This window comes from Miniopterus schreibersii (assembly GCF_964146895.1).
Source record: "Miniopterus schreibersii genome assembly, chromosome: 1".
NCBI lineage: Eukaryota > Metazoa > Chordata > Mammalia > Chiroptera > Miniopteridae > Miniopterus > Miniopterus schreibersii.
In genome coordinates this window covers 44,993,268-45,009,045 of record NC_138101.1, presented here as the reverse complement: position 1 = coordinate 45,009,045, position 15,778 = coordinate 44,993,268, and the positions used below count along the sequence as shown (strand labels likewise).

At 45.7% G+C, this 15,778-nt stretch overlaps 1 protein-coding gene across 1 annotated transcript in view; it reads right to left on the bottom strand.

Annotated features, from left to right (window-relative positions):
* Positions 1 to 2,952: 2,952 nt before the first annotated feature.
* Positions 2,953 to 15,778, bottom strand: part of FRAS1 (Fraser extracellular matrix complex subunit 1) — a 402,590-nt gene continuing 389,764 nt past the window's right edge. The window contains exons 70-74 of the mRNA XM_081139877.1: positions 14,951 to 15,067; positions 12,323 to 12,489; positions 9,085 to 9,290; positions 7,790 to 7,936; positions 2,953 to 6,709 (exon numbers count right to left, since the gene is read on the bottom strand). Coding sequence (XP_080996003.1) covers positions 6,134 to 6,709; positions 7,790 to 7,936; positions 9,085 to 9,290; positions 12,323 to 12,489; positions 14,951 to 15,067 — 1,213 coding nt within the window. The 3' untranslated portion in view covers positions 2,953 to 6,133. The remainder of the gene's footprint in view (positions 6,710 to 7,789; positions 7,937 to 9,084; positions 9,291 to 12,322; positions 12,490 to 14,950; positions 15,068 to 15,778) is intronic.

Genomic DNA, 15,778 nt, shown 5'->3' with positions numbered 1-15,778 from the left:
CTATTATATCTGTGATAGAAGTGCCACATAAAGTTGTGTTCCTGGGCCTCGCTTCCCAACTCCATGTTCAGTGAAATTATGCTGGTGGGTTGAGTTGGTGGGGCATATACAAGAGGAAAACCAGCCAATGCCATAATACAGGCCTCTCCAGACTCCAAAGCCAATTGGGAAACATTTATCAGCACTCCACTGGTTATAAAATGGGCAATTTTAAAATGAAAATATGATGCCCAGCTGGGATGGCTCAGTGGTTGAGTGTCAACCCATGAACCAAGAGGTCACCAGTTCGGTTCTTGGTCAGGGCATATGCCCAGGTCAGGTTGTGAGCTCGATGCCCAGTAGGAGGTGTGCAGGAGGAAGCCACTAGATGTTTCTCTCATCAATGTTTCTATCTCTCTATTCCTCTCTCTCCCCCCTCTCTAAAATCAATAAAAACATATTTAAAAAGTAAAAAACAAAATAAAGACATGATTTGAGTTCAAGTGCTTAATTGTTTCTGACATATATTGGAAAACTATAACCAAATGGCTCTGAGTTTAAGGACTGAGTAAGAGTTCTGGCAGAAGAGAAACAGCATACTCAAAGGGCTTGAATACAGAGTTTGAAAACGGGACTGTCTATAGACGCGCGGGCAGGGTTAACTTAAGGAATCCGCAGCCCCGAGGACTGGGAGCAGGTTGAAATCGTTACCACCTCTAGGCCTGCGTGGACAAGGGAAGGATGGTCACATCAGAGCTTTCGCGACCTGGACTACGGGAGAGGGGCTGTCCAACAGGACCCGTGGCCTGGCGGGCTGCAGGCACCGTCACAACCACAGCTCGGCAGTGGGGAGCAGCGGGGAGGGATAGACGCATCCCAACTTCTCTCCCACAGGCTTGCAACATGGGTCTATTTTGTTGTATTAATCAAGTGACCAAATTTTCCACGACAAGCATTAAATCCATAGGAGCTTCGGACTATTTTTAAGCAACACCAGTTTGTGCTTGAGAAGGCCTCTGGCAAAGACTTGAAATCCTGGGGTTCACATGGAACTTTCAAAGACAGTTATCCAGGACAGTCACCTAGAACCACGTCATAGGGTTGCTACCCACTGAGTGGGGTACAGAATGTAAAGGAGTTATTGCCCTTGGTGGCCAGATGTGCCCACTATATTACTTGACATTGTCTCTGGAAGTTCCTAGCCTCTCAGGTGCCATGCTAAAGGGCTCCCAGTTCTCTCGGGCTCATCTGGGGGCAGCGTCTCTCTTATACATGATGGTCTGAACAAAAAGGCGGCTGCACAGACCTGACAAGCTCGGGAAGCTACACGGCAGGTCCGACAAGCCCAGTGACCAACAGTAACACACAGGATGGTCCGAACATAACTCCTAAGCGGGCCGGTCATGGCGGATAGTCATATCCCAGGCCTTTAGCTGCTTTAGTAAAAGGTTAATCTTTAAGTCAGTTTCCGGTCTATTGCTCTTGCGCATGTGGGATAATATGCCTTTGAAATGTCCGAATAATTTTCACTTCCAGATCCTTCAAAAACAGACCCACTGGCAACAGAGCACGAGGACACCGAAACTCGCTATCTTCTGGCCCACATACCAGCTCCACTCTCAGTAACTTAAATGTTCATGATCCTGTGCCCGCCAATGTAAAAGAAGTATGTCTCTCTCCATTTGCCTTTTTATTTAACCCCAGCCTTTTCTCCCACCTCTTTATCTACCATCAACAGGTTCCATGTACCTCCCTTACTTTTTCTTTGATCCTAAACGTATTAAAAGAACTATAAAACTGCCTTTCTCCAGAGCATTTTCTCAGTCCATTGAGATCTTGCTTCTGGGCATGTCCTCAAAATTCTGGCTCAATTAATTCTTATTAGTGCTTTCTATAGGCTTGGATGTTTCTTTTGTTTACATTTGCTGGCAATTTAATATTAAGTTAAAACATAAAACTACTGATACAGGACTATTTTTAACCTACAAAATCAACAATTTTATGGGGTTCAACCAAATGAGGTATTGTCAAAATGTCTCCCTCTTCTGCAAAATCTATGTCAAAACTTATTTTCTGCCACTTACTCCCAAGTTTCCTAAATATTATAGTTATGAAATTTCAGGTCTTAAGGAGAATTTTCATAGCCAATCCTAACAATGTATCAGATTGGCGTCTGATCCAGCCTCTCCATGGAACCCAGAGAACCGCACCCCAGGGCTTAAAGGCTGCGAGGCGCGGTTCAATCACAGGAAACTGGGAGGAAGTGAAGCTCAGGTGAAGTCCGGGCAGCGACGTCTAAGGAAATCCCAGGCTTGGCTGTGGCGCCTCTCCCCAGATTTTATGAAAACACACTTTCTCAGGTCTTGCTGAGTTTGCTAATGTACCATGAAAACGTGCCAACAGAGCCCTGCTGGTCACCGTCCTCGGCAATATTTTTGTTTTTCCATATAAACCAATTCCACAGAGGGGAAGGCACACGAACGCACAGGCTTGCAGACCGCGGAGACAGCCTGGGCTCAGTCCCTTTCTGACTCTGCCATCTTCCCCGTCACACGCCGAGAGACTATTGTTTGGTTCTGTGGTCATCTCCAGGGCATTAGGGACACGTAACAAACCTTTGTGTGTTTTAGATGCATAAGAACACATAGCCATTCTCACTCTCAAGTATGCTGAGAAAGTTGGATGCTAATATAGTGTGAATAATCATCTTACTGTATTGCACATGAAGATTTTAATTATTCCTCTTTGTCCTGGGGTTTCACCTGATTGCAAGGAAAGAGCTATGATTATCTGGAGATGTGTAATTTAATCCTTATTGTGCTCTGAGCACAGTTAGTATGTGTCTCAGATTTAATCCCTTCAGAGGGGCCTTTTGCAAAAAAATTGGCCACAAAATATCGAAATGATTTTTCCATCTCGATGACGTCTTTAAGATGAATGATCTAAAAAGAACACAGCAAAGAAAAAAAAATGCAACCAGACTGTCATTTATTAATACAAATTTATATAGTGGCGTATGCTATTGGAGAAATCAGAAATTCGTAACACACAAATTGGTACTGGAAATACAAAAATCATTTGAGAGTCAAGAAATCAGGTTGACAGCACCACAAATGTCATACTCAGCCTGAGCTGGTGTGCAGTATCCAAGAATCACAAAAGTTCCTACAGGACACAGAGACTGAAAGTTAGAAGACTGCAAATGTGTTCCAACTCCATTTCCCATCCACCAATAAGAACCCGCAGGAGTCCTCCAGGAGGCCTGGGGACAATGAAAGGCAGAAAAAGGTGCAGACTCTTCTTTCATTTAACCTTCACAGCCCACCAGCGACTGATAGCAAATAGCGACCCCGGAGGGGCTTTGTTCCCTCTCACCCAAAGGCATAGTATAAAAGGTTAGTAAAACACACACAGGCTTTAGTGAGCATGTCAGAGAAACTGAAAGCAGAGATTTGACTGAATTATAATCCCACATCAATCACCAAATGATCTGATCCCTAAATGAAGTATAAAACATAAATGAAATGAAAAATTCTGTATCAAAGGAGTCAACTTCAAGTTCTCATCTCTTAACATGTTCTATGTAATGTGTCATCCACTAGAGAAGCACCACATTCAGTCACCTGCATGTAGCGGGGGAAGGGCAGGGAGGAAGGGAGGCAGGACTACTCCAAGCGCTTTCCTTTGGCACAGGTAGGTCACGATCTCAAGGTCCTCGCAGGAAGCTGCTCTGGTCACGCAAGCCCTCCCCCGTGGAGGCTGCCGGGGGCACAGGGAGATCCCGGTCTCCACCGCTTCCCACCTAGCTTCATTCTGCCACCTGCCTGCACTCTTCCCATGCAGGTGTCCCATTTTGTAGTAACGGAAGGGATGTGCAAGAAGAATATCTGAGCAAATGGAAAGATGCTGCTTTAATGTGTAAGCATCTGGCACGAGGAGCTATAAACAATGGGCCAAATCAAAGTTGCTCCTCAAATGACTGGCTTCCTGTCCTTGTAGAATTAGCGCGAACCCCCTAGGTTGTTAGAAGATTCTGCGTGCATCTGGTGAGCTTCCAGCCACGAGACACCAATTCCAGATGTTCGCGAGGCAGGGACATAGTTCTGCCTTGGATTGCCCGAGCTGGCCTCAAGTAGCACCTGACCAGTCAGGTGTTTCCAGGTCTGGGCTCTCTCAATCCATCCTTTCCTGAAAATTTTACACTCACCTCAGCATGCTAAGTCAGACATTCCTGTAAATGTCCTGCTCTGGAGACCGAGTCACAGCCTCACCGCCTGCTCATATGCTATTACGACTTGTCTGTTTAGTGCTCCTTAGGGCCATCGCCAGATTCATGTCAATGTAAATCGGTGCTTCTTTGTTCCAAAGAGATTATTTCATAACCCAAGTAGAGGCAAGTTTTGGGGTTTTTTTCTACTTGCCCTTGTGATATTGCCATCATCCCCTCTCATCTCCTCTTCCTAAATTTATCCCCCTGTAACTCACCCACGACCCCAGTCATTTGTTCACTCAGCACATGTTTCTGGGTGCTTGTTATGTGCAAGGCACTGCCGGGTAATGAAAGGCACACTCACACAGGCCCTGCTCTCAAGGAGCTTGGAGTCCGGTAGAGATGCCTAAAACCTTTCAGAGTTCACTCTTTCTAGCTTTTACAACCAAACTGTTTCCCGTTTGGAATGTTCCAGAAAGCTCGGGTCATTCTAACACAAATATTGCAATGTGAACATGCTGTTATCCGCTCGGCGACTATGGTAGGCCATGCATCGGGAAGAGACAGCGTCTTACTCCTGAATAATGAAAAGGAGTCTCCAGTTCAAAACAACATGACGCGCATGCTTATGGCTTTGCCAGCAAGGCAGGAACCAAAAAGAAACACAAAAGCAGGCCGTGTGCACACAATGTGCAAAATCGTTAAGCTGCTATCTGAACACTAAATCATTTTAAAGCCATGGGTTTATGGCCTTGTCATGTGCTGATATGGTAAAAATAAGTGCCTGAGCTACCAGAAAAGAACCCCCTGAAAGAGAAATCCCTGAACTATGGTACCAGGAGTGGTGCCTTTATCTGCTGTGAGTAGCAGTACTCTACCTGCTGTATTAGTAGGCATCAATTAACTGATTTCACTCTGGCATGGGCTTTCTCCTAATTTGCTTTATGCAAATAAATCACTTACTTTCCTGAAACCCTAGCACAATAAAAACCCCACAGCTAGCAAAGCACACAGGCTTGTCTGTTATCGGACTGGGCAAAGCCTGGGGTGGCAGGAAGCGGTGATATAGAAAAAGGCCAGGGTGCACTGAGCTTGTTTCGCAGCATCCTTCTACAGGGAGGACGTCCTGACACGTCCTTGGTGCAGCATCAGCTAGCTGGGAACAAGGACATCTCCCCGGCCTAGGGTGCACTGCATCACTAATGTGCTCTGAGGTGCTTGCCAGGCCCCTCCTTTCCCCAGGTTTCAGTGTCCCCGCTGTAAGGGGGGTTCTGCCATGCCCGATGTCCGATGACTGACAGGAGGGCCCCAGGTTTCTCCTGAGGGCTACAGAGAGGTGCTCTCCTCTAGAGCACTTTGAACCCCCAGGTGAAAATGCCTCTGGAAATGCAAAGTGCAATTAGAGGCCACTGAGCGAGTGCAGGCTGTCAAGTGGATACAATGAGAAATACATCGCTGTGCTGATTGGCAGAATTTTGAATGGAATCTGGGTGTCAGCAATTTGAACTCTGTTGTCCAGAGGCCAGGAAAAGCCCTAGCAGAAGAAAGCTGGAGGTGGGGGAGGAAGCCAAAGGTCCTGAACCCCACTTTCTGAGATCTGCCCCCGTTCACTCCCCAGCCCCCTGAACTGTGTCAGCTAATCTAATCGTCTCCCTCCCGTCCTGATGCTAACACACTTGCTTTCTAAGACCCGCCGTCCAGAAGGAGCAACTGCAGCTACCGAGCCTACTAAAGGGATCCCCAGAAAGAATGCCGCCAGTCCCCGGGGGCTCAGTGGTTGTGCTGAATGAGGTAGCTCAGTTGTGAGTTGATGCGTGATGTGTGCCTTCCGCTGCTCAAAGCTCTAGTTTTCCCTTTTTACTCTGCAAGGTTATAAAAATACCAGTATTTTCCCCGTTTTATAAAAATGATTTTAGAAAAAAAAATGCACATGGGTCTCCTCCCTTAAACTTCCGTGCCGTCCTGTAAGTTGTTGTGCACCCGGACCTCCAGGTTCAGCGTTTTCACCCTGGCGCCCGGGCCCTCGCCCAGCAGGTGGGCGTCGCGCTGGGCGCGGCGCTGGCGGCTCAGGTTCTTCTCCACCCGGCCCAGGCCGCGCCCGGGCACGTCCACCTTGCTGTTCAGGGGGTACTCCTCCAGAACGGCCTCCGGGGGCGCCTTCTTCCGCTGCGTCCGGCACCTCCTGGTGACGAAACAAGCCACCAGGAGCACGAGAAGCAGAAGCATGACGGCAGCGAGAGCGCTGCCAACGGACGCCCCGGCCTGGGACAGGGAAGCGGCGACCACCGGCTCCTGCACGTCCAGATTCAGGGACTTCATATTGGTGCCGTTCTTGACTTGGTCCCCTTCGTTGTCATAGACGAGGGAATCGGCCAGGCTCAGCAGGCCCCTGGGGTCCACCAGGTCCCTCCGGCTGCGCCTCAGAGGGGCTGTGACCGAGCGCTGGACCCGGGGCCCCGAGAGGGTGTCAGGGCCAATGATGTAGATGACCTGCAGGTACCACTGGTGTCCTGCTTCCACCTGCAGGAGACAAACCGGGCGTGTCACTGCTGCCCACAGACAGCTTCTGACGAAAGGACACGGAAAGACAGTTGCCACCACGAGCCTTGGTAGGTAAACGATTTCAAGAAAAGCATTAGCAATGGCTGGTGCCTACTATTAGAGGATTCAACCAAATAGTATGGATTCCATTTTATTTCTAAATTAGGGTGATGCTGGTCCAGCTATTCACATTCTTTTCTCTTTGTCTATCTGTGTCTAGAATAGTCCTAAGTATTTATTTTTTATGGTCTCTTTAGCTGGTAAGTGCTTACGATATCAGTCTTCCTTGATTGCAGAGAAGTAACAGTATTAATAACCACATTTATTCCCAGTGACCTTTAATTGCTTGTTATGCTAATTTACTATTTATTGATGAGCTTTAGCTAAAATAAAGTCATTCAACAAATATTCACTAAACACCCACCCTGGGCATAATAAGCAGACACTTGACGAAAATTTACTAAATCTGAATACTCCCTGGACCATCCTCTGAGTGGTTATATCATCAAGTATTTTATTGCATGTCATCTGCCCCCATCTGCCCTCCACGGTTTTGAAACTTACAAAGAGTGGTAACAGTTCTGAAATCTAAGGTCATAGATTACTATTTGGAGGCAGAAAAAAGTAGAATTTGATCTTGGAAGTTCATGTTTATTACTGAGACTTAGAATATTGTTTTCTTATCAAATATTTGTAATTCTTGCCATTCTAAATTATTGTATTGTGCTTATGATTTTGTTAAATGTTTTCTACATGCTTGTGAAAATAGAGCCAAAAAGGCAGGCAATATAAAAATAATTAGAGAAAAACTAGAGTATAGTAGGCACCTGGGTGCACACAATGAACAGAGGCTGGGTGCAAATTAAATAACTGTGTCATTGCTTTGCTGTATTGGAGATAGATGGTGAAAATTTTGGGTGAATGATAAGCTTAACAACATCAAAAGGAGGTGCCAGCAAGATGCTACATAAAGAAACTGACGGTCCACAGATGATGTGTCTCCCTTTTGCAACCTTTAGAGTGGCCTTGGTCCTGTGCTTCCTGCCTCACCACACTCACCTTATAGAGTGCGTCCACTTTCAGAGTAAATCCGTCCACGCCGGGCATGCTACTGACCACGTGGAAATCAGGCAGCTCGGAAGCAAAGTGGGCCTCAAAGGGCACGTCATGGAAGTATTTATCAGTTACCTCTGGCTGACTGCGGTCCTAGGTTTTCAGAAAGGAAAGGAAAAAAAGATTTAGAAAGACGGAACCACTGGACTGGCAAGTAGCAGTCCCTGGGAGGAGAAAGGTCTCTCCACGCCTGCCTTGGGTGCGGTGGGAAGAGCATGTGCCGCAGAAGCCCCCTCCTTAGGATGACCGCTGCCTCTGGGCACCCACCGCCCTCTTCGAGGGACGATAGCTGGAGGCCTCTGTGACTTCAAAACACGAAGAGCAGGATGGCCTAGACAAATAATTCTCAAGCTATTTGGTCTCAGGACCCTTTACACACTTAAAAATCAAGGACCCTACAAGTCTTTTGTTTATGTGGCTTGTATCTATCAAATTTTGTATGTATCTAATTTTACTGTATTAAAATGAACACTGAGAAATTAAAAAATACTAATTTATAAATTCATTTTACAATGGCAATGAAAAACCCATTACATATTAGCATAAGTAACATGTTCTTTAGAGAAAATACATGTATTCACCACCACCCCAAGAGAGCTGGCACTGCTTTACATTTTTGCAAATTTCTTGGAAAGAACTACTCTCATAACTTCTATATTCAATCAGTTGTGATATGTTGTTTTGGCTGAAGTATATAAGGAAAAAGACCTCACATAGCTATGCAGTTGGAAAAGAGAAGAATGTTTCAATAGCTTTTATCAATAACTTTTATCAATAAGTTGATAAATGATATTTTTAAAAGATTAGTTACAACGTGAAATCTGAAACCACATCAATAAACCTTTCATGCTCTCTACACTCATGAAGGAATGAGTGTGAAACAGGCAAGTCATCATATTGCTATGAAAGCAGTTTTGACCTTGTGGACGCCCTGAAGGAGTACTGGTATTGAGGATGTTCTGGGGTCTCCGGACCACACTTCTAGAAACACTGGGCTAGACTTTCCTTTTCCCGGGACATTAATAATAGCTTGTCTGGTTACCCACCATAACCATCAGATTTGGTAATATGTACTAGAATTTGGCTGAGCAGAGAGAAACAACAACAACAATATACACACACACACACACACACACACACACACACAACCATTAAGAGTGGGGTTCTATCAGCTTTAGAAAGAATTCAAAGCTGAGACAATCTACTTAAATGTCATCACTTTAGCACCAACAGTCACACACCAGCAGCAAGAATCTGTGTTTTAGGTGTCTGTTTGGCTGAATGCATCCATACTGTGGCCCTTCGTTGTAGATTGTCCCAGTGGGATCGAAGAAGGGCACATAGCCATCCTTGCCAGTACAAAGGTAGACTTTCTCCAGCTGGAGTTTGTAAGCAGAATTAAGGTTTTGTTCTGGATTCCAGAGTACTCGGCCATAAAGGATTTGACCTGGAAAGATTGAGAGGCATTAATTAGGTCAGACTTTGAGATTAAAGAGGAAAAATGTCAAAGGCAAAAAGGATTTTACACACTTGCTTAGAGCCCAAAGCGCCTCTCTATGAAGAGCTTTATGAATCCACATGCCTATTTATTGCTTCTTTTATTAAAAACGTATTAATTAAGCATTTAAGGTACGCCAGGCACTCTGTTACAGGGGATACAAAGGTCAATGAGATGCAGCTGAGAGGACAGAAATACTAGCTAAGTAACTGCTAAAATAGCTAACATTTATCAAGCTCATACTGTTTGCTGGGTACTGTATACTAAGTCCTTCCATGTAAGAACTCATGTAGTACCAGCAATTTCACAAATGAGGAAATTGAGGCACTGAATGGTTAAGTGACTTGTTGAAGGTCACAAAGCTAGGACGTGGTGAGGGATTCAAAGTCAAGGTACTTTGGCTCTCTAAAGCCCACGCTAGTAACCATCACAACACTACACTGTCATCAACCACAACAGAGGAAGGTACTTAATGTTAAATAAGCATATAGCTGAGCAAAGAAATCTGCTTGGGGAGAGGTTTGGAATTAACAAGGAGACGGTGTGTGAGCAGAATCCTGAGTCAGGAGTAGGTGTTTGTCAGACAGAACATTCGTGGTGGAAGGAAGTGGCAGGGAGAGCATTCCAGGCAAAAGAAACTCGGGTACAAAACACTGAGTGCCAGAAGGGCTCGAGTCCCGGGCACTGTGCCCTTAGTGCCTGCTATGGCAACAAGTTCTCCACCTACGCTATTTATTTAGTTTTCCCATGAGCCCAAAGAGATAGGTTCAATTATTATCCCCATTTAAAATGACTTGTCCAAGTTTTCCTATCTGTGACATTAGGGACAGGAGCTGAGCATAAATCTGCCCGGCTCTAAACGCTTGCCCGGAGCACTTGCTCTGTGGTAGGTCAGTGTAACTGGATTGGGGGATGTGTAGAAGCGCTAGGAGGACAGACTGCTGTGAAGAGAGACTCATGGTGCTGGGGATTCTAGACTGAAGTACATGGTGCTGGGGATTCTGGACTGAAGTACACGGTGCTGGGGATTCTGGACTGAAGTACATTGTGCTGAGGATTCAGGACTTAAGTAACAGGGAACACTGGAAAGTTTTAAGCAGGAGCATAATATCAACACACCTGGGCCTCAGAAAACAGAGAATGGAGGAAAGGCGAAGAGACTAGAGTCACAGAGATCAGATAGGGGCTACTTTAATGGTCTAGTGATGGATATTTAAACTCTAGCTGTGAGGCAAGGGGATGGATTCACGCAATGTCTAGGAGTCGGATTCCACTCATTTTAGTGACAGATGGGATGTGGGACATGAAGAAGAGGAAGATAACGCAGAAGTTTTTCCCTGGGGCACCTGGGGTGTGGTGATGCAGTCAGTGGGGCAGCAGATAGGGGAGAAGCATGTTTGCAGGGAGTTAGGTCCAGCTCTAGACATCTCTAGGTGTCTGAAAGCTCCACTGGAGAGGCTCGGTCGTTCCAGATTGCATGTGGAAATGAGGAATGAAGCTCAGGCGAGATCAGGGATGAGGTCAACTTTTGTGGAATCGGCTGTGGAGTAGTAGGAGTCTAGCAGGTTCAGAGTAAACAGATGGGACAGGCCATGGGAATGCCAGAGGTAGCAATGAAGTGAGACCAGAAGGATCCAAGCATGGAACCTGGGGACAGTAACACACATAGGGCAGAGAAAGGAGTCCCAGGGCAGGAGAGTGAGAAGTGGTCAGAGAGGCAGGACGGTGTCAGGTGAGGCTGGTGCAAAGGAAACCAAATAGGAAAAACATGTCATCAACACTAAAGCTGTGGTGGGCCAAACCCAGCCTGCAACAGGTGGCTGGAGGAGTGACTGTAAAGCAAGGCTGTGGAGATAGTGTTTGCTCACCGCTCCTTTAGGAAGTTCCTCAAAGAAAAGAAAAGGTCTGAAGTGGAGGTGAGGCTGAGAATTTTTTTTTTCTGTTAAGAGCAGGACTTGGATGTGCTTTTAGGATGAGAGAAAAAACTCATATGAGAAGATTAAAAGTAAGAAAAAGGCAGAAGGGGAAATTGAGAGAGGAAAGGCAGATCTTTGTTTCATTCATTCATTCATTCATTCATTCAAGTATTTATTGAGCACCCAGGCACTGGATGTAAGGTGTGCAAATTTCATATTTGAGCACAATCTCTATTCTCAAGGAACTTACAGTCTACTGGTAGAGGTAGGCAATAAATAAGGAAAGAATACATAAAATATATTATAAAATGTTAAAAATGGGATTAGTGCTATAAAACATAAATAGTGTTCTGTGAAAGTGAAAAATATGAAGGCCTGGTTAGACTGTCTGGTGTAGTCAGGGAAAGGCTCTTTGAGAAGATTCACTTTTTTATTGAATTCATTGGGGTGACATTGGTTAATAGAATTATATAGGTTTCAGGTGTACAATTCTATAATACATCATCTGTATATTGCATTGCGTGTTCACCGCCCCAAGTCAGGTCAAGGAGATTAACACTTAAGTAAAGGCCTGACGGAGAAGAAAGAACCAGCCTTTTGAAAAGTCAAGAGAACCATGTGTGCGGCGGGCAAGAAGGCAGCAGAGGAACCATTTCAGCAGAGAAAGCATGAGCACATGCACGTTTGGCATGCCTTTGAGGCCGGCAGGTAATGGGGGTCATATCGCAATCTCTGAGGAACTGAGAGATAAAGCAACTGGCCCAGAGTTAGTGTGCTAGAATCTGGTTGGAAACTCCAGTCTTCTTACCATTCAGACCAGTGCTTTTCCACAGTGTGACACAGCCAATAACTAAACTGCTAAGTATGCGATCGCATTGTGAAACGACATGAAGGAATAGGGGTCTGTTCCTTGACTACTCACTGGCTGGCCTGGCATCAACCCAGGGGAATCCTCACGGGCAAGCTGACCGAAGGCTCGTGGGCAGAGACGCTGGCCCAGGGCTTGCCCGAAAACTTCTCACACCCAGCCACAGTCTGTGTGTGCAGGTGAAGGAAACCTCTCACCTTTTGAGAAGGCTCCCTTGTAATCCATTTCTGCCAGTGACATATCAGACATGTTAGGATCCATTAGGAACACTTTCTCATTGTTGCAGAGCTGAAACTCAGTATTGAGAGAATACACAACGGGCACAGGGCGGTTGGTCTGCTGGAATGCAATGGGTATCAGGAACCTAAAGGGGGAGAAACAAGAGCTCCTTGAGAGCGGGCCAACTTTGCAAAGGTCATTCGCACCTAGGTATTTGCACAGGAAAATAAAAAGTATACGTCCATGTAAAGGCATATATATAAATATCCACAGCAGCTTTATTTATCATTGCCATAACCTGGAAACAACCCAAATGCCCATCAACCTAAAAATCGACAAATTGTAGCATATCCATACCACGGAATACAGTCCAGCAATGACAGGAACAAACTATAGGTACACAACAACACGAATGAGTCACAATAACCATGCTGAGTGAAAGAAGTCAGAGAGAAGAAAATGTGCAGTATCTGATACCATTTATATAACTTTCTAGAAATACAAACTAATCTGTAGGGACAGAAAGCAGGTCAGTGGGTATCGGGGGAACAGGGTGGTTAGGGGTGGGATGGGAGGGAGGGATTACAAAGGAGTATAAAGAAATTTTTGAGGAATCAGATATATTTACTATCTTAACTGTGGTGAGGTTTCACAAGTGTATTTACAGTTGACCCTTGAACAATGTGGGGGGGAGTGCTGACATCTGCACAGTTGAAAATCTGCATATAACTTTTGACTCCCCCCAAATAGCCTACTGTTGACTGGAAGCCTTACCAATAACATACACAGTCTATTAAAATAACACATATTTTGTATGTTTTATATATTGTATACTCTATTCTTACAATAAAGTAAGGTGGAGAAAAGAAAATGTTATTAAGAGAATCATAAGGAAGAGAAAATACATTTATAGTATTTATTGAAAAAAATCCACCTATAGGTGGACCTGCGCAGTTCAAATGAGAGTTGTTCAAGGGCCAACTGTGTATGTCAAAATTTCTCAAATTGTATATACTTTAAACATGTATAGTTTATCTTATATCAGTAACATGGCGACTTAAAAACAACCCACTTGGGCCCTCGGCACTGCCGGGTCCGCCGCTATCGGTACCCTCTAGTGTACTTACTTTCCCATTCTCTGAGATGACTGCATCACTCCCTCATCTCTTCTCAAAACTCAGTGTTCCTCACTTCCAGCTAATGCTTGGCTTCTTATTTCATGGAGAAACCAGATTCACTCAAATATCTACTTTGTCACCCTTACCCTCCCAATCTGCTAATTCGCCCTCCACCTGTATCCACAGGCTCTGACTGCCTCCCTCTTTCAGTGATGAGCTCTCTCTGCTTCTAGCTAAGGCCAACCCTGTCCTGGATCTGTCCCCTGCCCTACTCAAGGACTTGGCTCTGCAGGTTTCCCTTCTCCCAGCATCATCAAATTTCCCGCCATAGACAAGTAGGGTTATTCCCACCAGCACACAAACATCCTAAAATATTTTTCAACCTAAAACACAAATAAAACCTCCTTTGACCCCTCATGTTTCTAGCGACTGCTTCTATCCTCTGACATCCTTGACAACAAAACTCTTATGTACTGTTTTCCCTGCTGACCCCCTTCTTGCTTTTCCTTTGAACCCACTCCAATTAGGCTTTATCTCCCTCAGTCCTCCGAACCTGCCCTTTGTCAAGATCATCAATGACTCCGTATCGCCAAATCCAGTGGCCAACTCAGTCTCTTACTTTGAAAGCCATTCCACATAGTCTTCTATTAGTAATGTCAAATGCTGTCCTTAGCTTCTTTTCTCAGAAATGTTTTTAATTCACTTGCTCCACTCCTAGGAAAGGGGCATTAGACGATAAACTGCCTGAAAGGAGAGGTTACTTAATCCTCTGCTAGAATTTCCATGTCAAGGCCAGAGCGAAGCACATCGTCAGAGCTGACTAAGCAGTGGTTGAATGAACGAACAATGGCACAACTCAGTCTCAGGCCTAAGGGGGGCACGAGCTGATGCATAGTTGAGTCTCCTTATCTGTGGTAGTTACGGTCTGTAAAGTCACAACGGACACTAGGTTAGTGAACACTGATCCATTGCTCCTGGGGGAAACACAGACAGAGTTCCTGCAGCTGCCAGTCCCAACACTTTCATCAGCTGGTCAAGGCATGTTTCTGCTTACAGGCAGCTTCCTGAATATATATTGTTGATTCATTAACACAGAAACTCATGGTAACAGCACTGACAGTCATGCTGACACCCACGAGGCACGTCACAGCCTTCCTGTACTTGGGACACCTGACGGCCCTTCAGCACTGCTGTACTTGGGAGCCATTTTAACCAAGGAAATCACCACCAAAAAGCACAAAAATGAAACAACACGGCACTAAATAGACTGAAAAAGACGCCTGTTGACAGTGTGAGCGCTGGGACACGGCAGCAGAGGGCTGCCTTGCTCAGCCTGAGCTGCGAGTGAGTGTCAGGGGGCTCCGTGTTTTGCCACTGTTCATGTTTGTGAAGGTGGTGAAAGCACCCCCAAAATTGGTTTTGGGGCTATAAGTACGTGTTAGCCCGAGGCGAATTCATAAGTAATGAGGATTGGCGCTCTTCCCCTACCTTTCCGGGGCATGCGCAGTGCAGGCCAAAGGCTTCTCTCCTGGGTCAACCCACGGCTGCGTGGGCTGCACGGTGCACGGGATCAGGTAGATGGTGTACTCCCCCGAGTAGTCCTTCCTGGGAACACGCAGGGCAGACCGCGTTAGGGGGCGCGTTATCGATTACTCACTCACCCAGAGGCGCACCGAGCTCGCTGAACGGTTTTCAGATGGTAAGAACTTTACAAGTCTGCAAACACAACTTTCAGGAATTCATCACTGATTTTTCTAATCTTCAGCATATTATCCAGGTGTTAATAGAGCTACTTTCATCTATTCAAGTTCTTTTCATGAGGAAAGCTGGGAAAGACACACTGTTTATAAAACCCTAAAAGGCCCAGGTGAAGACAAACAGAACTGGCCACTTCCTGTAGATTTTCATCAACTTGTTGGACAATTTCAGTTCAGTGTTTCTTGTTGAGCGACACCCTGTTCAACGCATTCTCAGCTGCAAAAGCTTTATTAACATGTAACCGTGCCAGATGCTCTTCTCCTAGGAGGGGTAGCAAATGCCTGCCCTCCAGAGAAAGTCCCTACTCCCATTTTATTAGCACCCAGTTTTCCGGCTCAGCTCCCAAGCTACAGCGTCATCCCTTTAGGAGGCTGGAGCACAGTATCACTTCTCAAGGACAGCATGGGCTGGGAACCTCCCTGCTTACGGGGGGTGCAGGGCTCTGCAGGCGTGACACCTGGGCCTCACCTACTTCATTTCCCACACTTGCCATTGACTAGCAGTGTAGCCCTGGCAGGATGCCTGGAAGGCGGCCAGACATGCAGAAGCTTCCTGGAG